Source organism: Sceloporus undulatus, chromosome 4 (assembly GCF_019175285.1).
Source record: "Sceloporus undulatus isolate JIND9_A2432 ecotype Alabama chromosome 4, SceUnd_v1.1, whole genome shotgun sequence".
NCBI lineage: Eukaryota > Metazoa > Chordata > Lepidosauria > Squamata > Phrynosomatidae > Sceloporus > Sceloporus undulatus.
The window spans coordinates 199,054,888-199,081,087 of record NC_056525.1 but is presented as its reverse complement, the minus strand read 5'-3'; the positions used below and the strand labels follow the sequence as shown (position 1 = coordinate 199,081,087).

General features: G+C 42.1%; 2 protein-coding genes across 2 annotated transcripts in view; both read right to left on the bottom strand.

Moving 5' to 3' along the window:
- XKR4 (XK related 4) overlaps positions 1–8,096 on the bottom strand; it is a 184,613-nt gene extending 176,517 nt beyond the window's left edge. Inside the window, exon 1 of the mRNA XM_042466295.1 lies at positions 6,855–8,096. Within this exon, the coding sequence (XP_042322229.1) occupies positions 6,855–7,720 (866 nt within the window). The 5' untranslated portion in view covers positions 7,721–8,096. The remainder of the gene's footprint in view (positions 1–6,854) is intronic.
- An 11,327-nt stretch (positions 8,097–19,423) lies between these two features.
- The window catches only part of RP1 (RP1 axonemal microtubule associated), a 233,926-nt gene continuing 227,149 nt past the window's right edge, over positions 19,424–26,200 (bottom strand). Inside the window, 2 exon segments of the mRNA XM_042461410.1 lie at positions 19,424–21,533; positions 25,370–25,445. Of these exon segments, the coding sequence (XP_042317344.1) occupies positions 21,479–21,533; positions 25,370–25,445 (131 nt within the window). The 3' untranslated portion in view covers positions 19,424–21,478.

Genomic DNA, 26,200 nt, shown 5'->3' with positions numbered 1-26,200 from the left:
CTGGGCCAAAGATAGGAAAATGAATTTCAGCATGGAGAAATGTAAGGTACTGCACCTAGGGTGGCAAAATGAAATGCATAGATATAGGATGGGCGACACCTGGCTTAACAAAACTACATGTGAAAGGGAGCTAGGAGTCTTAGTAGACCACAAGTTGAACATGTGTCAACAGTTTGATGTAGCAGCTAAACAGGTCAGTGTGATTCTAGGCTGCATCAATAGAAGTATATTATCTAGATGAAGGGAAATATTAGTGCCACTCTATTTTGCTTTGGTCAGGCCCCACCTGGAATACTGTGTCCAGTTCTGGGAACCACAATTCAAAAAGGATGTCGACAAGCTGACGCATAACCAAAGAAGGGTGACTAAAATGATGAAGGGTCCAGAAACCATGCCTTATGAGGAGCAGCTTAGGGAGCTGGGTATGTTTAGCTTGGAGAAGAGAAGGTTAATAGGTGATATGATAGCCCTGTTCAAATATTTGAAGGTATGTCATTTTGAGGTTGTTTTCTGCTGCTCTAGAGAATAGGACCCAGATCAATGGATGCAAGCTATAGAAAAAGAGATTCCACCTCAACATTAGGAGGAACTTCCTTACCGTAAGAGCTGTTTCATAGTGGACCACACTCCCTTGGAGCAGTTGTGTCACTGGGGGGTGCAGGGGGTGCACACTGCACCAGGTTACACCCCAGAAGGGGGGTGACACCCAGTCATCGTCTGCCCCCATGGCCATCTGTTGGGGGTGCTTTGATTGTGAGTTCCTGCATGGTAGGGGGTGGAACTGGATGGCCCTTGTGGTCTCTTCCAATTCGATGACTCTATGATTCATTCAGATCTTCCTTTTTAAAACAACAACATTTTTTAAAAAACTCACAATGTCCCTGTATCCTTCAGGGTGGGAGGAGACAATTTTCCTATGCTCTCCTTCTGCTTTAGGAGGAAAAGCTTTCTTTTAAGCTAGGAAGTAAACTGGGGGTCACTTTCATTTTATGTCTTGTTTTTAAAAACAAAGCCTATCTTAGGCCTAAAATAATATGTTGGAGGGCATGGTGAAATTGGCCTGACACTTCCTAGGGTACAAAAATAAATTTAAAAATCAAGATTCTGCAACTTCTGAGAGAGAGTATCGGATTTTAAGACTACAACATGAACTAGGAGGCCATGCCACCTGTAAGGTGCATACTGTCCACACGTACTTTCAAGAAACATTCTAAAAGAAAGGGTGGTAAAGAGAATAAACACTAATATAATTGCCCAGACGGTGTTATAATCTGATTCCTGTGTGAATCAAAGCAATTTGTCTGACTAAAAAGAGTATTCATGCTGTTACAGAGGCTTTAATTCCCCAGTTACTTCCTGGATGTTTGTCTAGTTTTCAATTTTGCATTCTGTGGCAGAGTGGCACTCTTGGAAGTATGCAGAAACAAGAGACAGCATACAAAGAAAACAGGTCTAATTATTATTTATAAATCATGTATCATTCAGTGGCAAGCATCATTTCCCATGTTGTATAGTACAATATTCATTGTAATAATTTTAAATAACTTTTCACAACATCATCCTGTGCATGCAGCATTACCCCTATTATTATTATTATTATTATTATTATTATTATTATTAAGGTTATTTGTATTTTCCCTCTTCTCCCAATGGATCAAAGCGGGATTACAACCAAAAATCTCCATATAGGCATTCATGTCTAAAATACATATCATAAAAACATCACAAAGTATAAAAATTTCAATTACAGTAATCGCAGGGCAGCGGGCAGTTATGCCGTTATGACCGGAAGTGGGGTTTCATAAAGTTCTTTATAGAAGGTCAGGTGGGTATGCCTGCCAGAAGAGATCCATCTTTAGTGCCTTCTTAAAGGCATCTAGGGTCGTGATGAGACGGATCTCTTCCGGCAGATTGTTCCATAACCTGGGGGCCATAGTTATATATGCTCTTTTGGAAGTAACTGTTGGTCTGACCTTTGGGTAGTCTAACAGATTCTTCCCTGTTGTCTTGAGGGTGTGGGGCGGATTGTGTAGGGAGAGGCGTTCCCTCAAGTAACTCGGGCCCAAGCCATGTAGAGCTTTAAAGGTAACAAACAACACTTTGTATTGCACCCGGAAGCTAATTGGCAGCCAGTGTAAGGATTTTAGGACAGGTGTTATATGATCTGCCCTGGAAGTTCCAGTGATCAATCTGGTTGCTGCATTTTGAATTAATTGAAGCTTCCAAACCTGGTACAAAGGTAGCCCCATGTAGAATGCGTTACAGAAGTCTAATTAGTGTGCTTTAATTGCAAATAATATATAATTGTTTTCAACAGTAGCATTTGGATTTGTAGAGGAAAATTGAACTTAGCTGTATTGTGAAGAATAAATGAATCCCAGCAATTCTATGGGTTAACAAATGTAAAAATTAGAAGCTAATTATGTATTTTAGGGAAAGATTTTCAGAACAAATATAGAAAAGTCCTATCAAGATGTTCCTGTCTGAGAAAAAAAGAGGATGAAAAAAGAAATGATACAAAGCCTCTCTCCCTCTCTCTCTGTTCAGAAGAAGGCAATGGAGCTTCAAAATCTTTCATCACGTGTGCATTTTGGTTGTCTGATTAAAGGTATCATTATGGCTTTTGGAAGTTATTGTACATTGTATGCTTGTTTTTCTAGATAGATAGATCCCTGCCACACACATGATGTATCTGGTGTAAGCACTTGGTTAGCATCAGCACTGATGCCAACCACCCATACCCCTAGCATTATTTACAAGTTATTCAGTAACCATGCATTTGCATGATCCTGACTGAAATGTGCCTTGCCTCTGTCAGTTAGATGTAAGGCTGGGCTTTCCTGGGCTTTTAACTTTTCAGCAGCTGTGGTGGGTGTTCTGTGATAGAGAACCACCTTTTTGGCTATTCCTGGGACCCTCTGACACCAGGCAATTGGTGTTATGCTTTCCACTGTGAGTATTTTTGGGGTTAGTACATATAAAATCATGTTATGGTCCCCCTTCAATGCCTACAGAATCCTGGGATTCGCAGTTTAGAGAAGAGTCCTTTGAATTCTCTACCAGAAATCTCTAGGCCTCATGAGACTACAAACCCCAGTATTCCATAGGATGTTGCCATGGCAGTTCAAGTGGAATTATAGTGCTAAAATTTTGCAGTGTGAAAGGGCTTGTGATCTTCTACGTTGTTACTGAGGTCACAAAAAGAAAGGTACTGTTCTTCATATTATCACCAAGCATATACACACCATATCCTTAGAACTACATGAAGAGGACAAGACAAGGTTGTTGCTCAGATGTACGCTTTCTTTTAGCCTTTGCTGTTCCATGTCCTCCATTCTCTCTTAATGAATATTAGCACCTTTCAGTAAATGATTCAAATCCTATCCAGCAGTACTACTAAACTTTACAGCAGGGCTCCCCAAATATTTTTGGGTTACCACTCCCCTTCTTCTTGGATGACAGCCCAATCCCTCAACACCTATTTCTTTATATTAGGTCTACTGTTGTATTGTACATTCAAAACAAGCAGTCTCAGTTGCTGCTTCCTTTGCATTCGGTTATCGTAGGAGCAGCAACCAAGCAGCTGGCTCAGCAGTGACTTGCAGCAAAGGCTGGCACAGGTGAGAGGCTTCTTGGTTGCTGCTCAACTGTCTGCTCAGTTGCTGCTCCCAAAGATGTAAAGAAAGAAACTTTTCCCCAGCAAGGAAGGACTCTCAATCCTTCTTTGTTGGGGTGAAGAGTGTCCCAGCCAAGTTCCTACTTTTCCTCTCAGCAAGGAAAGACTCTTGGTCAGAGAGAGACAAGAAAAGCAAAGGTCTCCTTCCAAGAATTGACCCCAAATACCCCTCCTCCTCCTTTCTCAGAGTTGTGCTTTCCCCACAGAGCTTCAAGCCATCCTCCCCAATTCACAAACATAGGAGTTTATCAAACGGAAGGAATTTCTCTTAAATTCGAATGAAAAGAAAGTGGGGCCAGAACGCATTCCCTTAAAGTCGCTAGTTTCGTGCAATTATGTGAATACGCATTGCATTTGAACTGGCTCCCCATTGCCCAAAAATAGCATGCCATTGCCTGAATTTGCATGTGGCAGTCTATCACACAATAATGTGAAACCCCATGATTGCGTTCGGACTGACTTCCCATTGCCCGAATTTGTGTGTAGTGGGTTATCATGCAATAACATTAAACCTCATGATTGCGTTTAGATTGTCATTGGCTTATACTGCCAATTTCCCTTGTCTGATAACCTTCATTGTTTCTTCTCCTACCACTTGTCAGCCTGTCTCACAAAAGAAAGTAGAAGCAGCAGTTCATCTCAAACCTGCCAGCCAAGTTCACAAAGCTTAAACAGGATCCCAAATGTGAAAGCTTCGTTTTGCTGTTGCTTCTCCCCTGCCACGCCATGTGCACCAACTTCTCACTCCAGTCAGTCAGTTTGTCACAAAACAGTGTTGTGGGAGTGAGCTCATGAGGGCAGGTAAAGAGCAGGAGACACCATCATGTAATGTGATCAACAAGGCTGTGTGGAGGCTTTAAGAGACCCTAAGAAGAGAAGTTTCCTGCAATTCTCACCCCCACCACAGTCCTAAAGGTCATTGGTTCCCCTTGTCTTGCTTTCATGCCAATTATTTGACTGAAAGCCCCCCCCCCCCAGATCTTTCCACTGCCCACTTTGGGAATCAATGCTTTACAGAAAACCCATTGTCACACTGAAATGTGCCAAATGGTTAGAAACATACTATTAACTGTGCTAAGTGCTGCCAGAAAAGAGGAGAAGCATTTAGTTTTAACAAATCACATCACTGACCAAAAGAGAAATAAGTGACTACCTAATTCAGGTGTTTAAACATTCTCTGCACATGTAATAATACATTATATCATATGTTTAATATAAAAATACAACAGTCCAGATGTTATATGCTCTTTTCAGTTAATGCTATTTAAATGTAGGCAATATCTGTAGTCGACTGCCAGTAATGTCCAGTCCACAACAATGTTTCTCAAATGTTTTATGGAAAAAGGATTAAGTGACATATACCCTGTTTGTCATGAAGATCTTTCAGTCCTATGCAAAATGGAATGGGCTTAAAAATAATCAAAAGTCACAACTAGGCAAAGCTTTTTTTTACTTGGACTAACCAAATTCCCACAAAAGACTATGTAAATGTTTAAAACTTCTTTTTTAAATACCAGGGGTGTGTTTGTACTACAGATATATCAGTTTCATACCACCTTAACTATCATGGCTCCAGCCTACTGAATCCTGGGATTTGTAGTCTGGTGAAGTTAGAGTCCTCCGTGACAGAGGTCTAGTACTTGCCTACAAAGAAATCTAAACACTTCACTAGACTAAAGATTCCAGGATTTTCTATAGGATGGGAAAATAACTGTTAAAATAGGATGAAACTCTCTTTTACAGTTACCGTAAAGGTCTCACTGGAGAACAGCTTCCAGTCAAAACACTAATGTTACCATCAATGGCAGTGTCCACTTGTTACCACACGTATAGTTTTGTATCTAGGTTGTGCAAATATTAAATATCAACAGATCTGTTAGGAAGCTCATCACCCGCCAGCAAATAATAATTCCACAAGTAAAACCTCTGATTCTGTTCTGCTCTATAATAAAAACCTGAAGTCCTTTCAGAAGGCGCAGCATTTCAGACTTAACCAAAACTCAAGCATTCAAATGTTAACTTTACCAAATAGACTCAAAACCAGTTACAGGTATCCCATGGATTAAGTACAAAAATGCAAGAACGTCTCATCCAGAATGTAGCCCACTATTTATATCAACATATATTATGCTGAAATTGATGCATTTGCATACAGGCGCATACACAAACATGCACTTGTACTATGTGCCACTCTTCCTTTGTATAGGAAAAAATGGGGACAAAACCCCAACCAAATCACTCATTTTACAGAACGCTCTTCTGCACATTTACTCAGAGGGAAGTGCCCTTACGCTAAGTAGGGATTATCCCAACATAAAAGTGCACTAAAGCTTGGAACACATTACATATATCACATACTTATACTATGGAAAGCTTGAGACACATACTTAGACTATATATAGTTTTAGGTGTTAATTTTCCATAAAATTGCAGCATACACTTATTTCTTTAAAAAATCAGCCAATCTATTGGACTTCTGGCCTGGAAGGCCTATGCCTGGCCTGTCTGTCTCCCACCATTCTTGCAAACAATAGGTAAGACCATCAGAAAGAACCCACCACAGATGCATCTTTGCCTGCTGTTTCCAACAAAAGTGAAGCTGGAGTTACTACAGTTACTACACAGAGGCCCCAGGATGTTTGTTCAACCCACTCTCTCTGTAACCAAAGGCAGATCTCTCTTTGCAAGGAGGGAAGAAGAGAGCAAGCCGGCTGTCTGTCTCCTGGCAAGGCCAGGCCAGCCTCCTCTTCCTCCTCCTCCTCTGGAGGGGCGTGGATGCCATCTCTCTCTCTTGCTCTCTCTCCATTGTGTGCCTCAGTCCCTCCTGAAAAGCTCCCAGGGCTGGCACCCTTGCAAAGAAAAGGGAGACCAGCGGAGATCTAGCCGTGGAGTCTAACTGGAAGAAAAAAGCCTGAGGCTGCATCCACCTTGGAGAAATAACCCGGTCTGGCCCCGCTTTAACTCTTTGTCTGGCTCAAGGCTATGGAAGTCCAGTCCGCTCCGCTCTGGGCCCACAACATACTCCAGCTCCCAGAATTCCATAGCCCTGAGCCAAAAAAGACTTAAAGCGGGGCTACACCGGGTTTATCCCTCCAGTGTGGATGCAGCATGAGTCAAGCTAGCTGGAGCAGGCTTGAAGGGAGGGAGGGAGGGAGGGATGCATGGCCGGATGCCTTACCTCCAGATCTGTCCCAGCTGGAGGATGTGGATGAGGCTCTGGAGGAGCCAGATGCAGAAGGCGCAGGAGGAGGACCGGCCCTTGGAAGGGGGCGCCCTCCCCCCTCCTCCTCCGCCGGGGTTGTTGTGGGTGTTGTTGGTGGCGGTGGTGCTGTTGCTGTTGGCGTTGCCGGCCTTGCTGGCGTTGGATGCCTGCCTCTGCGGCGTCCCCGCCCGGGCCTCCATCTCTCCGGTGCTGCTGCTGCTGACCAGGAGCTTGCTCTCCCCGCCGTGGGCCCCGGAGGAGGAGGACCCGGACCCCGCCGCCAGCAGCCCTCCCTCCTCGCCGGCGCCGAAGTCGTGGACGAACCATCGGAAGCTGAAGACCTGGACGGAGAGGGAGCCCAGGAGGACGAAGAAGAGGGTGAGGCCGAACCACCAGCGCTGGCCCCGCAGGTAGTAGTCCACGGCCAGCCAGAGGTCGGTGCCCACGTCGGCGAAGTAGACGGCCACGGCGGCCAGGATCCAGAGTCCGTCCCAGAGCGAGTAGAGGCGCTGCTCCCGGCCCAGGCGGAGGCAGAGGGACGAGGAGCCGCCGCCGGAGCCCCGGGGAGCCCGACCCAGGCCGCCCCCGTCGCCACTACCCCCTCCGCAGCAGCAGCAGCAGGAGCAGCACCGGGAGCCTCCTCCGCTACAGCATCCCTCTCCTCCTCCTCCGCCGCCGCCGCCGCCGCCTCCGGGCGCCTGGTCCTCCTCGGTCCCTCCGGCCGCCGAGGAAGGCAGCGCCTGCACAGAGCCCGAATGCTCCGAGTTCTGCAGCGGCGTGAAGGCCACCTCGCTGCCCTTCTTCATCTTCAGGCGGCCCCCGTCCGACTTCGCGGCCATCATGCGGGTCCAAGCCCCGGGGAAGCAGCACCAGCAGCCGCCTTCTTCCTCCGGCCCCTTCCTTTCCCTTTCCCTTTTCCCTTCCCTGGCCCTGACCGGCTCAGCCGCCCACCAGCCCCGGGCCGGAGCAGCCTGGAGGGGAGCGGTCCCCAGCCCAGAGCATCCTCCTCCCCGCCGCCACCTCCTCCTCCTCCTCCTACTCCTCGGCCTGGACCGCCCCGCCGCCGCCTCCGATGCTGCTGCTGCCTTGCCTCCGCCGCCGCCGCCGCCACCCAGCTGACTGACGCCGGGAAAGAGGATGACCTCATCCCTCTCCCCCTCCCCAACAACTCTACACACACAACACACACATACACCACACACACACACACGCCAAGGAGCCCAGGAGGGAGGGAAAGGGGAGAAGGCGGGGGCACCGGGGAAGGGATGCCGTGCGAAGAGGCAACAGGAGGAGATGAGGGGGGTCTCAAGGAGCTCGGGAAGGAGAAGGAGAAGGGATGCTGCGAAGAGGGTTGGAGGGGACAGAAGGGGCAGGGAAGGGCCCCGGGAGGAGGGGAGGGCGAAGGAGAAGGGGGAAAGGAGAATGACAATTTGCTCGTGTGTTGGTGAGTGAGTGTGTGTGTGTGTGTGTTGGTGTGATAAATGGGGACTTTTTTTGCTTATTTCTCTCTCTCTGTATATGTGGTGGTGTTGTTGTATATATATATATATATGAAAGCAGGACCTTTCTTGCTTGTGTGTATACATATATATTACACACACACATACACAATCTCTAGTGCTCAAGAGGAGGCTTGAGTAACACAGGGAAAGATTGGTTTTGTGTGTTGTATATAAAAGTTGGGACCTTTTTTCGTTTGTCTGCATATATATATATATATATGTGGCTCTTGCAGCATAAAGAGAGAGATTGTATGTATGTATGTCATTATTTTTTATATATATATAATTAAATATATATATATATATCTATATATATGGACACAAACAGATATACACACATACATAAAATCCTCTCCCTTTAGTGCTCAGTGTTCCTGTGTGTTGCGACACCACGCGCGCGCCGCGCACACACACACACCACACCCAACATATATATATATATACCACACAACAATCTCTCACTGTGGTGCTCAGAGCCTTCTTGAGCACCACAGTGAGAGATTTGCTTGTTATCGTTTATGTATGGTGTGTCTTATATATGCACACACACACATAGGCACACACAAGCATCTCTCTCTCTCTCTGGCGTTCCAGAAGTCCCGCCTTTATCTCCCCCTCATAACCACCACACCGCCGTCCTTCTCACCCCGACAAAACAAATGCACCTATTTGCTGACCGGGCGGTGTGCGGGGTGAGAAGGAGGGGGAGGGGGCTGGTGGTTATGAGGAAACGTCGCCCCCCCCTCCGGTGAGAAAAGCCGGGACCCTCCTGGGCTCCTGGGGGGCCACACTGCATGGCCGCTGCCCCTTTCTCTGAAGCTAGGGGCGGCAGAGGATGTTGGGGTGTGGCCTGGCGGAGGGCTCGAAGAGACAACTGGTCTGGACCATCGAGGGGCTGGGGAAGGGGGGGCACGGAGCTCCTCAGGAGCTCCCCTCCGGAGCCCGAGACCAAAGAGGCGAGGCAGCAGGTGGCCCAGGGGAGGGAAAGGCCTCTTCTCCACCATCTCTCTAATTAAAGTGCCCCCCCCCGCCTTCTCGGTCTGGGGGCTGGAGAGAGGGAAGGGGGGCGTGCCTTTGTCACCTGCGGCCGCTGCTTCTGAATAATCTGGTTTAAAAGTGGCCTCAAACCAGGCTATTTCAAGAGCGAGGCAGTGTTGCCAACAAGCTCAACGATATTCCCAGGAACGTTTTACCAAAATCCCCTGAATTCTCTAAAAATTATTATTATTATTATTATTATTCAGTCAAAATCCCCAGAAAAAAATTAATTATATCCCCCAGATTCTGGGGAATTCCACGGAAACTGGCAGCACTGGCAGCAGGTGGCACAAAGGCAGCAGGAGGAGGTGGCTCCAGTGCGAAAGACCTGCCACTCCTCCACAGATGCGTTTTTTGCAAGGAGGGAGGGAGGGGAAGGGGGCGGGGCCTGATGGAGGGTGAGTGACAGGTGGGCTCTGGGGAGGATGAGTGACAGGTGGGCGGGAGCCCTGCAATGGAGGACTCTGACCTACCTCCTCCTCCTCCTGGGTTCCTTCTTCCCACAAAAGCCAATGGAGCAATCCTGGCCTCAAGCCATTGACTAAGGATTGGAGACAGGCACTTATAGTGTTGTGACAAACCAATTTTTCTTCTTCTCTCCCATTGAGAACTAGATGCATTTTTTTAATATTCTTTTCAAAAGTCCCACTTTCAAAAGGTTCATTCCCCCCCCCTCCCTGTCAAGAAGTATTTTTTACAGATTTCTTGAAGGAAAATAAAAGCCAAGGGAGGCAAACATTTGCACTAATTACCAGGCATTGCAAACTCAATGAGCCTGTCAAAAGGGAGTTTGGCAGAGGTTTAAAAGAACCCTCCTCTGATAGGAAAAACCCAATGTGAACGGTAGCTTTGCTTAAGCAAAATACTCAAACCCTGGCTATTGAATTAAAAACCAACATGCTTACTCATCAATTGAGAAGTGCTTGTAATTCCTTCTCTTTAAAAAGCTTTTGAAATCTTTGAATAACAGATATTTCTTCTGTTTCTTGAATTTTGACGAATATTGTTTCCGTCAGTACAGGCACATGGGCAAAAGGGTAGCACCCCTGACAAGGAAGGCTGCTGTGGCGGTGTGCCTTCAAGATGTTTTAAGACTTGGGGCGACCCAGTGAGGCAAGCATGGTATAATGGTGGGAGTGTTTGATCTATCTAGATTACTGCACTACACTCTTACAGAATTAATTTCTACAAAACCTTCAGTTTCATTTTTTAAAGGCAAGAAGGGAGGGAATGAGCCCATTGATGTTTTCTTGCACACAGGTGGCTTCCTACTGCAGAGCAACCATATAAATGCACATACCCAGGTGACAACACTGTTACACACTACAATGTGTGGAACCAAAATCTTCCAATGGAAATACAAGGCTACCCCATGAGAGCTTGATGATTAGAGCCTAAACAAGCTGCTTTGTGTCTTACTATAGGAGAAAGGTGGGATATAAGTCAAATAAAATGAAATAAAATGCTAAATGGAGTTCATGGTCAGACCAAAGTTAAAAACATTGGCCAATGTTAACTTAGCAAAGCCTGGAGCCATCTAAGGAGTGCCTCTTCCACCCAAGTCCTGCAATGATGATCCTTGGTGACCTCTCTCTATCTGTGTCTGCTGAAGTACAGTGGATGGTGACTTGAGGGTGGGCCTTTTTGATCATGAAATACCATTCCCAGAAAGGTCTGCGTGGAGCCTTCCTTGGAGCACCAAGCAAAATCACAAAGGCCTCCACACTACAGGTGGCTGTATGGAGAGAGATCTTACAGCACCTTTGAGACTAACTGAAAGAAAAAAGTTGGCAGCATGACCTTTTGTAGTCAGTCTACTTCCTCAGATACTCCCTACATACTGATACAGCCTACCATGGCTGGTGTCTTTGAATTCTACAGGTGACTGCGTTACTGTCACTATTGTTGGAAAATATAGAATAAGAATCATGTTGATTGCTTCTAAATTTGTTTTCTTTGAAGTTAAACAGAAAGAACAAATAATAATAATTTCTTACCCACATCTCCCAATATCAATGGAGCTGTCTTGCTGTTTCTTAACTGTAGTTTTAAAAACATATGCAAAGGGATCTTGTAGGACCTTTGAGACTGAGGCGAGTTACAAACCGCCATAAAGTGCACGCTCCACGCATACTAGGTTTAGGAAAGGCTGTATTAGGGTTAGGAAGGTTCTTACCTTCCTCACGGCCCTTCCTCCCAGTACATGCGGAGCGTGTCATAAATGGCGGCGCCCATCCACATGGGCGCCGCCATTTTGATGTCTTGGACGCTGTGCGTCCAGACGTGTCACGGCGGAAGTGATGCCACAAGGGCGTGCTCCTCCCCTCGTGGCACCACTTCCGCATTTCGAAAAGGAGTGCCATTTTGGCGCTCCTTTTTCGCTGTGTGGGGAAGTCTCGCAGTCTGGCCGTTGGGGCTTCCCTACGCAGTGAATGGTGGTGGCAGGAAAACGGCCCCTTGAGGGCCGTTTGTAACCAGCCTGACTATCCAAAGAAATTGTACTGTAAACTTTTGTAAACTTGGTCTACTTTCTCACATGCAAGCAGACCAAGGCTATGAAAGCTTAAGCTACAATTTCTTTTATATAGTTAGTCTCAAAGGTGCCACAATTCCCTTTGCACACTGATATTCAAAACTAACATGGCTCTGAGTGTTAAAAAGAGTCACATATGATTCAACACACCTTTGTTATATGAATGCCCATAGAAAAACAGTATTGTTTTGAAACTATCCAACTGTTGCATAATACATGCTGAATTTGTCAAGTTTAAGCCCATACAAAGTTTAGGATGTACTGTATCTGTATTGAGAACTGTTACCTCTTCTTGAAAATGATGCCAACACAATCTGTGATGATGTGCTTAGATGCTAGTCAGGAACTGCTCTTTGTATTTTAATATATGTCATCTTCACTGCATATGGAACTTTATAGACAAAGGTGAGGTGAATATATGGTCAAAATGGACAAATATTTTGAGAGATTGAGAGAAAGAGATGGGGAAATGTGATCCACAGGTGATAAAGGATGAAAATGAACAAATGTAGTTAATTAGTTTCAAAGAGAGTGCAATCCTATGCAGGCCTATTCAATTCTCATTGAATTAAAACTAGCTTGATTTCAGATATATTGGCAGAGGATTGAAACTGACAGTTAAGCCATACGTCAAAATTTGACTGCTAGTACTGATTAGTGTAGTCTCATTAAATAAATGAAATTACTAAGTGTTGTTTTACTATTCACCACTTCATACAATGGGTCTGCTCTGGCAGGTACTACCAATTCTATTTGGGCCATAGGTTTTGTGGAAAATCTGACTGATTTTTTAAGGGCGCTGCAAGAAAAAGAAAGGTAGCACAATAATGTTTTTAGGGGAGTACAAAAAAAATCGAAAATACACAAAACAAGGATACTTTTATTGGCAGACTAAAAAGGCACAAATTGCATCATACAAGCTTTCAAAGCTCCACTGCCTTCTTAGGTAAAGGTGTTAAAAACCATACAGGAGAAGAAAAAATTACTATGTCAAAGTCACATGTCAGTGTTTTGTCTTAAGATGTTACTTCTATTGTCAGTTAAGATAGTCCTGTTGTTGTAGTTGCTGTGCACCTTCAAGTCTTTTCTGACATATGGCGACCCTAAAGTAAGCCTCCCAAAGGATATTCTTGGCAATATATGTTCAGAGGGGGTTTTGCCAGTATCTCCCTCTGAGATTATAACTTGCCTAAGATCACCCAGTGGGTTTTCATGGCTTAGTGGGGTCTTCAGAGTCTTAGTCCAAGGTTCAAACCACTACACCACACTCACTAAAGGATATCAATACAGACAGAAGCCACACACCCTTTGGACACATGTGTGGGCTGGGAAACAAAGAGCAGTAAAATTCAAGTAATAAATTTCAACTCCATTGACAACAGAAAAGGAGCTGTTCTTGAAATGACTATATTTGTATTACTATGCATGATTTGACTTGTCTTTGACTGTTTCATACATCCTTTCAGTTAGACAATGTATCTGTATTAACAACTGTACACCAGTCCCTGTGAAATCACTATGACATTCCAAAAGAGAACCTAGTATAACTAGACTGCATTAAGGACTATTGTCACATCCGTTTTTTATATGACTTGGTCAGAGTATGTTTTATTTAAAAATACAAATAAGCTATTAACTTTGTGATTGTTTGGCAATATATAAAAATAACGTGAAAGTCATAAATATATCTTAGTCTCCACATTTTTCTGGTTATACAGTGGGAACTCTGCTTACATGGATATGGTTTTCCATTCGGAATGGCTTCTCTATTTCAAGGGGGATGTTGACAGTAAATCTCTACTTTTAATATGTCCATATATTTATTACATACATCTGTTATTTAAACCTGAAAAAAATATTTTACTGATTTTATTGCTTATCAAATGTGATATTTCAAAATATTTTTCAAATTTGTGACAGCGTGTTACTGTTTTATACAGTTGTAGAGAGATCTTTTAGCACCTTTGAGACTAACTGAGGCAGTATCCAGACCGGCACAAAGTGCCAGCCTGGATACATACTAGGGTTGCCTCGGGGCGTCCTTTACAGATGCTCCGCAACCCTAGGACGTACTCTATATGTCAAAATGGCAGCGTCCTGTCTACATGGGTGCTGCTATTTTGTTGTGACAGTCGCGCTGCATCACATCACAATGATAACCATTGTAAATTTATAAAATCATTATAAAATTTTAAGGATGGGACACCATTTTACTGTGCCATTGTATTTAATGGGACTTGAGCATCAACTGATTTTGGCATCCATGGGGGGCATCTTGAAACCAACCCTATCAGATAACAAGGGCCCACTGTATTCTTCTAAGTTGGGTCCAAAAATGTTGTTACAGAAATGACTCAATTTCTTTGTCTGTTTCTAAAGGAGGGCTGAGATTCTGTACAGCTCCATTTGCCTCTAGGTGGCACTGGGCAAAGTAAGGAGTCTTTGTTGTATTCTTAGCAGGGATTATGCCAAAGTTGTTCCACACACGCATCTTCGGCTTCAGTTGCTTTTAAATGTAGAGGAAAGCTATGAGCAACAAGATGATGTGAGATTGTGATGTGCTTTTAATTTTCTCTTCTAGAGCTTTGAAAAAAAACTCCAGGTGCATTAGTATGTTTTTGTTTTGTATGTGTGAGTACTCTTTATACTGTTTTAGCAGTTTTCTTTATTTCATCTCTTTCTCCAATTATCTTTATTTAGAAAGCATCTGTTTAATTCCTTTGCTTTTCTCTGCCTTTGCTGTGAATGTTAACTTAACTCATTCAAGTCCATTTTTTCCATTTGATCGGATTTTTTAGCAATACACATTTCTTTTTCTAGTTTTTCTATGTCATGCTTAGAGTCCCAACACTTCTTAGCTTGGATTCCTTTCTGAATTTTTATGTCCTTTTCCCATCCTCCTGATGTAAAATGAATCAAATTCCTGGAAAAGTGGGAAGTGTAAGAATCCTCCTTTTCAGAAAAAAAAAAATAGTATTTTACAATACAGCCAGCATGGTGTAGTGGTTTGGTTGTTGGACTATGACTTTCGAGACTGATTCTTAGCTTGGCCATGGAACCCACCTTGGGCAAGTCATATATTCTTATCCTCAAGAAAAGGCAATGGCAAAACTTCACTGAACAAATCTTGTCAATAAATCTCTACTTAGGACAAGAAACCACAGTTATAAAAGAGCATGGAGAGACACAATGGTTCACAGTCAGCAAAGGGGTTAGACGAGGCTGCATTCTTGTTCAACCAGTACACAGAAAATATGATCGGAAGAGCAGGATTAGACTCAGAAGAAAGAAGACTGAAGATAGGAGGAAGGAATATCAACAGTCTTTTGACAACATACTAGTAACAGGAAACATCACAGACTTGGAAGAGTTATTAAGGAAGGTAAAAGAAGAAAGTGCAAAGGCAAGCTTACTTCTGAACATAAACAAAATGAAAATAATGACCACAGAGTTGATACATAAATTCAACCTAGACAATTAGGAAATCAAAACAGTAAAAGAGTTGCCCTACCTTGGATCAAACATTGATCAGAATGGAGACTGCAGCCAAAGATAAGAAGAAGACTAGGAACGGAAAGGGCAGCAATAAAAGAGCTAGACAAGGTCCTAAAGAGTAAAAATATACAATTGAGCACTAAAGTTAGAATCATCATCTATTGTATCCATCATCACCATGTATGGATGTAAGCATTGGGCAGTGAAGAAAGTGAATCAAGAGAAAATCAATTCATTTGTGATGTGGTCCTGGAGAAGAGTGCTGAGGATATAATGGACAATCAAAAAGATATAGATAACAAATGGGGCACTGAATAAAACAAGCCTGGAATCAAGCTTTGAAGCCAAGATAATCAAATTGAGGCTGTTATATTTTGGCCACATCATGAGAAGGCATGACATTTCAATGCTAGGAATGCTAGGAAAGGCAGAGAGCAAGAGAAAGAGAGAAAGGCATCATGCCAGATGGAAAGATTTACTAAGGTAGATCACAGATCTGAACTTGCAGGATCAGGGCAGAGCAAGTGGAGGACGGGGGTCTTTAAGATGTTTCATTACAGGGTCATCATGACTTGTGGTTGACTTATGAACAGTTAACAACAAACACAAATTGGATTCAGGGTATCGTGTGGTGTGAATGTATATCAGCCTTTGGCACTTGTACCGTGGGATGCCAAAGAGCACTATCTTCTTCTCAGTTCTGTTTAATAACTGTAATATAGATTGTATGTGTTCTGTAGATACATCATTCTTTATATGAAGAATTATTCTTTAAACAGCGAAAATGATGGTGGGGGAAATAAGAGTAGGGACTGAAGTTTTTTCCCTTCAAACTTTTCCTTTCTCAGTTAAACCCTTTTGTCTTATTTTCTCTCTCTCTCTCTCTCTCTCACACACACACACACACACACACACACAGCTCTTCTTTTGCAAAGGACATAAGCTGCCATTAGCATCAGTGGCAGCTTCTTCTGTTTTAGGTATCTGCTGGAGGGGACCATTTTTGTGGGTATCAGCATATGAGTAAAGAGCCATTCCTTTCTCTGTGGTCACATTCCTGACTGGAGCCTCCTTGACTGCTATGTAATGTTCCAAAACAATAAATTAGACAGTGTCGAACTACAAGTGTCACATAAAGTACAGTTTGGCTTACAGTGTCCTATGGTAAGGAAAAGAGTGATAGAATCTCTTGCAAGTTCCCACTCTATTTTCAAATACTTCTTTAACGTAAATGATTGTGATAACCTAAGCAAGAATGAGATACTGCAGCTTTAATCTTTCAAAGCTCATCCAAATGCAACTTGATTTAAAGTACATATAAGTAAAAAAAGTATTCATATATGTAATAGATATATAGATACCTGTATTTGACTAACCAATATATTTGCATATTTTAGCCATACATTTAATCACGTGATTCTAGACCTGAATATATCTGGTTCATGCAGATGCCTTCTCTCTCTTTTACAGCAGCAATGAAATCTCCTTGAGTACCTTGGACTAAAGTTGTGGGGTTTCTTATAGCAACTCTGCATTGCTTTCAGAAACTTCAGCAAGGCATGCCAAAGAAATCTCTTTAACTCAAGGATTCCTCTTGCTTTGCTTGAGATATCCACATATTATACCCCAACCAAAGAACCATCAACACATGTCAGTTCATTTTAGTACAGTACCAAAAAAGTGTATGAAAGTATCTGCCAAAGAATAATAGCAGAACCCTCTATTACAAGAAACATACACCGCCTAGGGTAGAATAGTGTCATTATAGTACTGCAACATGTATACATGATTTCTGTTGTGTATTACTTTTCTAATAATATTTTATTAAATGCTCAGTGAATTTTGTTTTTCCATATCAGCTGCTCAGAAATGCTGTTCCCTTTAAGTGAAGTGGAAGCTGTAGCTAAGTATCATTTCTGCACAGCACTGTGTACGTTATTTATGGCTAGAAGCACACATTTAGAAAATTCCACTGTCTCTATAGAAACTGACTGAAGATGAGACTTTAGACCTTTCTAGTAGCAAATTTTCTGTTCTCATACTTGAAACCAAAATGATTTTTTTTAAAAAATCACTCTCAACTAGTTGAGATATTAGCTGGGCAAGATCTTTTCTTTTTAGTCTCCCTTAAATTAATAGCTAATTGAAACCCTAAAGCCTAAACAAATTTGTTTGGATATCCCATTAATATGAAAGGAGTGTCAGAGCAAAGACATACATCAGCCATAGAAGTTTTCTACTTCTTTCTTTCTACAATTAAGTAAACTTTGTGTTTTCATTGAATAGGATTGGTCTCATTAAATACTTCAGTTTTGTGAAGTTGTACCATAAACAATCTCCATATGGGATGCAGTGCAAACCCCATATCAGTACTGTGGTTTCACTTACACACAAAAAATTCTTCTCTATAGGCATTTCCTATCTGCTGTTTTGCTGTTTTAACTCGTTTTCTTATGATGTTTTTAATTCATTGTTTTAACTTCTAGATTGTATGCCATAGGCAGGCTTTTTATATATTCTTGATTCTACTTGGTTTTGTACAGCACCATGTACATTTATGGCACTTTATAAATAAAGCTAATAATAATAATAATAATAATAATAATAATAATAATAATCCAGCATAATTCTCGTAGAAAGGGTATGCTTTGTGTAGGAGGACCTGCAAATGCCCAGATAAGTCCTCCAGCACAATTCTATGGCCAATTTTCTCTGGAAGCTATTCATTTCAATATGGTTCACCATTATCCACAGTTTCACGTTTCCACAGTAGGTCTGAGAATGTATTCCCTACAGATATGGGAGTCATACTGTAATATATACAAGAATTACTCCATAACTAACATTTGACTGAAATATGGCTTTGAAGATAACTGTTACCTTCAGAGAATCTTACTTAAAAGTTGAGATGATGCAATTCTCTTTACAATTAAACAAATTTGTGTTATCTTGGGGGCACTGGCAAGTAGCCACAACAAGTGGGTGATGGGTGAAGTGAAATCTGTTTAGGCTTGCCTAAGTTTCTTGTTTGATTACAAACATACACACACTCTTTTACCAATGGAAGCCATCTGCCCATGACACATGTACACACACTCCTGATGCTATCTCAGTTCTTTGGCTCAGCTATACTGATGACTTTTCAAAACTTCTTTGAATGGTTGATTACACTTGATACTGTGAAATATAACTCAGATACAGTGAGATTATAAGCAAAATCACTTGTATGAGAACATTCTTAATCTATGGACTCAGAGCAAGAACAAGACTTCTGACAAACAGAAAACTATGGCAATGATACAGAAGCCAATTTAAATCACTGAATGTGGTGATTGTTCTCAGTGGCAAGCTATACATGGTAATTAACTCTCAAAATAGTTGCTACAATTGCATCCAAACCAGTACAAATGTACCAAAAGACAGATCTGTGCTGACTGAGTGAAATATGGTTCCTTGGAGTGAGGTGCTCTTCACAAAGAGTTCAGCTCATTTCAAGAATCGCCACATGGTGCAATTTAAACTATTGACAGGATACTTTAAATATTGTGTGATTTTCAGGATACTTTAAATATGGTGTGAAAACTGTCTCTAAAGTGGACATTTGAGAAAACAATGAATTATACAAATGTGATCAAAGCAGACATCAGCTTGAAAGAAACTGTGGGAGATGTTTCCTTTCCTCTTCACAATGTATGTATATCTGCCCCAGAGGCTTCTCAAACATCTTGGAGCAGATTTTGAAGGAAGGGCTGTGGGAGGGAAACAATTTTCTGCTGTAGTTTTTTGTGGTTTTTTCAGGCTATGTGGCTATGTTCTAGAAGAATTTATTCCTGATGTTTCGCCAGCATCTGTGGCTGGCGAAGTGTCAGGAATAATCCCTTATAGAACATGGCCACATAGCCTGAAAAAACCACAAAAAACTATGGATGCTGGCCATGAAAGCCTTTGAGTTCACAATTTTCCACTGATGTTCACTGATTCGCAGATAACAACAACAGAGTTAACTGTAAGATTCCAGCAGTTAGGTTGTTACTTTTGTTTTTTCTATAGTCATTCATAAGTGCCCTCTACATTCCTAACAGAAATGAAAATGCTCCCCCCCTTTAAAACAGAACGACTGGAAGAAAATAAGCAAATAATCTGTTAAAAGATTCTATTCAGTGTTGGTAAAGGCAAACAAATTAAGAAGGCATTATTTACACTTGAAAAAACAGAAATGACATCAGGGTAAATTAATATTACAAACTATTAATGAAAGGCACACTAAATGAAACAAATCACATAATAGATCACAGCAAAGTGTTTGTGTGTAATGAATACTGTTAGCAATTGAACACATCTGTGCACTCTTGGAATACAATTTTAAATTCATTTCAGTATTTACCCTATGTGTTCTGACACCCCAAAATATATCCTTTAAGAGAACTAAACCCTTTTCTCATCCTCACTTCAGATGATATTATACTGTAGGTCCTTCAGTTTATGACTAACAGACAGATCAAATCTAAAGGGAATAGACTGGAAAGCCTTTATTCCTAAGGACTGGAGCACAGCTTTGGCACAGCTTCTGGCCTCTTACTTTGCATGTGTCATTTAAACAGCATACCTCCAAAATGACCTGAAGCAGCTTTATTCTGGCCTGTCTGTATGGGCCCTAAGTCACTACTCTTTTTCTATCCCTTCTCATCTTTATGTATACTATTCATTTGGCTTTCTGACACCTTTTTTATTAAAAATTAATTGGGAGTAAAGTTAAAGGTTAGTAAGGAAGTTAATTTCTGCAACCTGACGCTAATCAGTTGCAAGTGGAGAAATAAGTGGTTGGCTAAAAAGATTAAGGGTGGATAATTCTTAAACAATTTGAGTGTCTAACATATGCAAAAAAATCTGTACAGCTGAACCACTGAATGCTCTCTGCCTCCATACTCCTTATCAAGAAGTATGATATAAAAATATCAGTAGTACACTCTGTCTACTCTTCACTGGTAACACTTGATTGCTTTGGTGGCAGAGTTTTAAATGTTGCACATAGGACTACAAAATATCATCTTGCCCTCCTTCCAAAAAGAGACATTCTGGCTAAAATCTCCTGATTTTGAAAAAGCCTATTTCCTTCATGGCTGCTGCACCCATGGTTTCCCCCTCCTGCTGTCATCACCTAAGCCAGTGTAATTAGATGAGTGTAGTGCACCAACAGGATTTTTGACTGTGTGCTATTCCCTTTTTAAAAGGTGAAAACATAAGTGTATTTGGCACAAAGTCTTGTATATCTATTTGTCTGTAGTATGGTAGGCTTCATTTCCTCCTCAAAGGGTTGCTGTTCCTGCAACCTTCATCCATTTCTGACAAACAGAAAATTTGCTGTTTTTTAGTTTCCAATGATAGTCAATAAAAGGTAGCTAGATCTGGATTTTTGAATTGGGATTGACACCCAATTGAATTGGATGACCTCCAGTCAGTCTGAGCTAAATCATTTCTAGATTCTCTAATTTGAGTCTGCGCTGTCTCTTCTTGCTGTTGTCTACTTCTGTTACAGCATGTTTACATATTAACTACATATTAACTTCTGAGAGTGATTTATCCACAGGGAGATGTTCACAATGTCTGAGTTTATGGGGGATACCTATATGATTTGGATAAAACTCATGTGGTAATACTGGGAAGGTGTTCTCATTAATTTACTTTAAAAGATTACAAAATATCAACAAAGCTATTTCATCAGACAGCAGATGATACACATTTTCCTTTTCTTTTTCCTTAGGGGAAAAATACCACAGATCCTACAGATATTGTGAAAGATGTGTCACATATCCAAAATTGTATTGTAACATTAGATCTCAATTTGTTTCTGCTTGGATAAAGGTGTTCAGAATTTTCAGTAACATTCTTACAAGAATACTAAAATGTGATGGACTGTTTTGATTTTTCTTCATGATAATTACAGCTCTTTTACAATTAGGAAATATAAATAAATTGGATCAGATTGAAGGAGAGAGAGAAACATGTTTAAACAGGATTCTCAGAAAGCATAATTATATGTAAAGCTGCACTACAGTGCGTCCATCACCTTCATCTTCAGCAAGCCACCTGATGAATGAAAAACAATTTTGGTAAGAAAAGATGGTACATTATAGACACCCACTCAATTACATCAATTCCCCAAGAAGGCCTTCATATAAACTTGTTTTAATCTTATGGAAGCCACTGGATAAAGACAATGGACTCATCTACAAAGCCATGACTGAAAATAATCAGTTCAGATTTGGCAATTGCTATTTTTAGTTTTATTGTGTTTACTTCACACAGTGAAATGCGTGTCACACAGCATACAACTTTATAGTCAAATAGAATGAAAGCTAGATTACCGAACATGACTGATTTAACATTAGAGAAGTGTTTTTGCTAAATGTGTAAAACCAGAGAAAGAAGAAGTCAAGAATCCAAGATTTATAAAGTGGTGTCAACCTGCATTATTTCTACAGTGTAAATGTAACTTCATTCTGCAACCCCCGTGAGAAGAAGGAAATAAACTAAAGTGGGTTACAGACTTTCAAAAAGCGGCGGCCTGCACCTGCCCCTTCCCCCGGTGTATTGGGGCCTCAGTGGCTAGAGCGGCAGCCGCTGAGGCCCCGATCCGCCGCTTTCCGGGCCGCGGGGAAGCAGCAAAAGGCCCCTTTCCCGCAGCCTGGAAAGGGGTGTCCTTGGGGCTTCAAGCCCCAAGGACACCCCGCGGTGGCGGGGAGGAGGAGAAAGGGGCCACTTGGCCCCTTTCTCCTCTGCGTCACTGGCACAGCCGTCTGAAGGCTGCACCAGCGACGCAAGACCAGGAAGGAGCTCCGTTTTGAAGCTCCTTCCTGCTCCGACGAAAGGGCGCATTAAGCACCCTCGCGCGGAGCGATGGCGTCACGTCCGCGCCACCTCGTTTGGAGGTGGCGTGTTCATGACACCATCATGGCGGCCCCCATGTAGATGGGGCGCCACCATCTTGTACGTCCTCCAGACATATTAGCCTTGTGGGCGTCAAGAAATGACACCCCTTTTAAAATTTAGGACGTCCTGAGGATGTCCCTTATGGCAGTCTGTAACCCGCCCAAAGGCCCTTTATACTTCACTGTTATAGTGATATACCTCTCACGGTTGCATCTTATGGAATCATGGGGTTTGGTGAGGTACTAGAGTTCTCTGGCTGAGAATTCTCCCTAGGCTACAAACTATAAGATCCCATAGGCTGCAGCTATGACAGGAAAAGTGGAATCATAGATTGTTTAGATTATTTAGAATCACAGATTGTTTGTGTTCATCACATAATAATAGAATCATAGAATTGGAAGAGACCACAAGGGCCACCCAGGCCAACCACTTGCAGTGTTAAAAATTAATTTAAAAATGGAAGAAGGGCAATGGGAGATACAGAATGAGGTGGAAGCCACAGGGCTGTGGAGAGGTGGGTGTTATCTTCAAATGTTTAAATAACCTGGATATCCTTTGCAACAAGCTGCAATGGTTGAAAATGACATTATGGTTAAAGAGAAAACAGCAAGCATTCAGAACTTGATCCTGGATAAATGCATTAATTTGGCTAGTATTACAGAGCTTTGTTTGGGTGAAACTGAAGGACATGGTTTTAATTTCTCTCCACTTTGCTAAGCAAGATTCTCTGTTTGCATGCAAGCAAGAAAGATCTGAAAGAGCAGGGAGATGGACATGTAGCAACCAACTGTGATTCTATTCCCCTAATTATGCCTGCCTAATTTGTACAGATACCCTTCCCATCCTTGGGGTTTGGTTCTCCTCTCCCCATGGATGAGAAAAAAACACGCATGCTCATGCCCCATTACAATCAATGGGTGACAAGGTACATGACCACATGGATGTGCTGCCATTGGCAATAATGGGGTTGAGTGATCCACAGATGCTTGAGTTCACAGATGGCTAGCCTGATGATAAGATGTACTCACTGTATGTCTAGATCTGAAAGTGGGTGCTAAGGGCAAACTAGGGATGCTGTTATGGGCCACTGCCCCTCATGTCTAAAGTCTCCCATCCATGAAGGGACTTCATGTGCTCCCTAACATCATGGACTTCATGTGCCGACAGTGGCAGTGGCGGCACAGCAGAACACCTGGCATTGCTCTGGAGGGCTCCAGATTTTCTGGGAAGATTCAGAGCAAGAGGTGACTTTTTAAAAATCCATTGTAAAGATAGTATACCACAAGTTCGGTGCTCATCTCTCCATACATAAGTTCACACCAGAATCAGGGATTGGGGCCTGCATCATGTGGACTTATTGCTGTGAAGACAGGGGGGGAGGATGAGTTATTTGGCCCATGCATACAAAGCCATGGAAGTACTATTTTGCAGATGATCAGGTCTTTCCTAGACAGGCATGTTCAGAAAATGATTCATCTTGGGAGTTTAGTGCACAGCAAAATACTGATTTACCACTCCTGAATTCCAGCCAAATTCGGGCTGCCCTCTGGTTTTATCGCATGGCTTTTTACCCCCAAACCATCATCAGGGTACAGCCTGGCTCCAAAACTGTTTCCTGAACTCACTCCAGTAGTGATTTTTTAAAGTTGGAATGCTCCCGACTTTGAAAAATGGCTGCTGAAGCAAGTTCAGGGACATTATTGGAACCATGCTGTACCCGGATGGATGTTTTGGGGTAAAAAGCCATGCGATAAAACCAGAGGGCAGCCTGAATTTGGCTGGAATTCAGGAGTGGTAAGTCAGTTTATTTTGCTGTGCGCTAAGCTCCTTGGTCTTTGTTCTGTGTGGTCCCTCAGAGCTCTTTCTTGTCCACCATGCCTTTGACACCATGTACAAATTACTGGGGCCTGAAAATCTGAAAAGTGGCATGGAACCCAACTATTTTGCATATCTTTTTGTCTTTCTTTGTAGTATAATTGTTTGCAGATTGCTTTTGACATCCATTGTAAAATCAATGAATTTTCGACAAAACAATAATGATACACAGAATTCTGTATTACAAAATACTGAAGATTTTTAGTTGGCATGCCCTTGCTGCAATAATGAACAAATGTGGAAAGGGAAGGAAGCCACAAGTGGGCAAAGAATGCAGTACTGTCAGCAAGTGGGAGGATGAGAACAAGAGAAGGAGGCAGGCAAGTGGCTTTGGAAGAAGTAACAGGTAAAACACAAGACCTCTGATTATGGAGGCAGTGGGTGGAAACAAAGACCTAAAGGCAGTCAGCAAGTGAACTGTGGCCTCAGCTGCCCAGAAGAGGAAGAGAAAGAGCAGCAGCAACAGTGCCCCAACCTCCATGACAAGAAGCTCTCCAAATTACTTGCTAACTCCTCTGTCTCTGAGAGCAGCTTCTTTCTTAGCCCAAAGTAGCTGTCAAGGAGGCATATGATCCAGCCTCTGGGTGCAGGTCAAAGAGTGAAGTCATAGAGGTGGCTGGGAGGAGATTGTATGTGGCAGTGACTGTGTGTCCTCCCACTCCCCCAAAAGTATGATTATCAAAAATCCATATAAAAACAAACAAGCATATCCCAGAAAAAGCAAAGAGGAAAATCAAGAGAAGGGGAGAATGTAAATGCATAGCATATTTTGTGCCTTTCACAAAGACCCAAGGGACACTGAGGACATAAGTGGATGTCTGTTTGGTCTCTCCCCACCCCCAAATCACCTCCTAAGGGCCCAAAAGCATTCTCAACACACAAGGCTCACTTTGCTGGTCACTGGCCATTCTTAGATTGAAGCTCAAACATAATCTTTGGGGAAAGGAAAGAAATAATAGCTCTCAATTAAATTTGTTTGGTGGCATATTTGACCTGAGGGAACACACACACACACACACACACACACACAGCTTCGTCTGATTGATACCAGGATACAGATATTATTATTGTAAAAAAAGAAATAGCATTCATTATATTAAAAAAATGGAGAAACAAACCGGTTGCAATTGAAGCTGTATTGTTCATTTGTAGACATATTTGTGATTTCGACTTTTTCCAGAAACCAGCCACTTCCTGCGAAAGAAGGACAGCAGTAAAGATGTGCAACTTGAAGTACAAAATATCACAATTAAAAAAAAAAAACACATTTTTTTACACAAAACATTAAATAAGAAAGATCAAATACATATATTATTATATATTGGATTACATGTCAAGAACACACTAAATGGGATGGGAAAGTGACAGATAACATTTTGATATTTACTAGTCAAGCTCAGGGTCAAACTAAATACCTTTATAATATAATGATAAAAATTACCATGTCAGATTGGTACAGCATTTTCCTGTAGCTGAGGCAAAATGATTGGGGGGGGGGGGGTCAACCAGTCCATAAGGGCTTGCCTGCATTACATTCCAAGGAACAGGTAGACATGTACAGACAAAAAAGATGTCATTTCAAGTGACATCTGTGCACCAGACATTTGTACAGGGAAATACAAATATTGTTTTACTGCAAAGCCTGCTTATTGGCACTGTGTTCCTGAAATAAATACTGTACATCTGTTATTATATTTGCTGTAGCTTCAGGCAAAGCATAATACATGAAATAATATGAAATACCAATAACCCATTGCTTCTGGACATTTCTCCCTATAGCCTGGTTAATACTAACATTTAACGATAAGGGATGAGGATGGTGGGTGAAAATGGCTTAATTTCTGAAGAAAGGTATTAGTCTTTGAAATGTAGTGGTCTGTGCCAAAAATGCTTACATTTCAAAGTATGCTTTGAATATATCGGCAGTTATAGAGAAAATCTTGAATCTA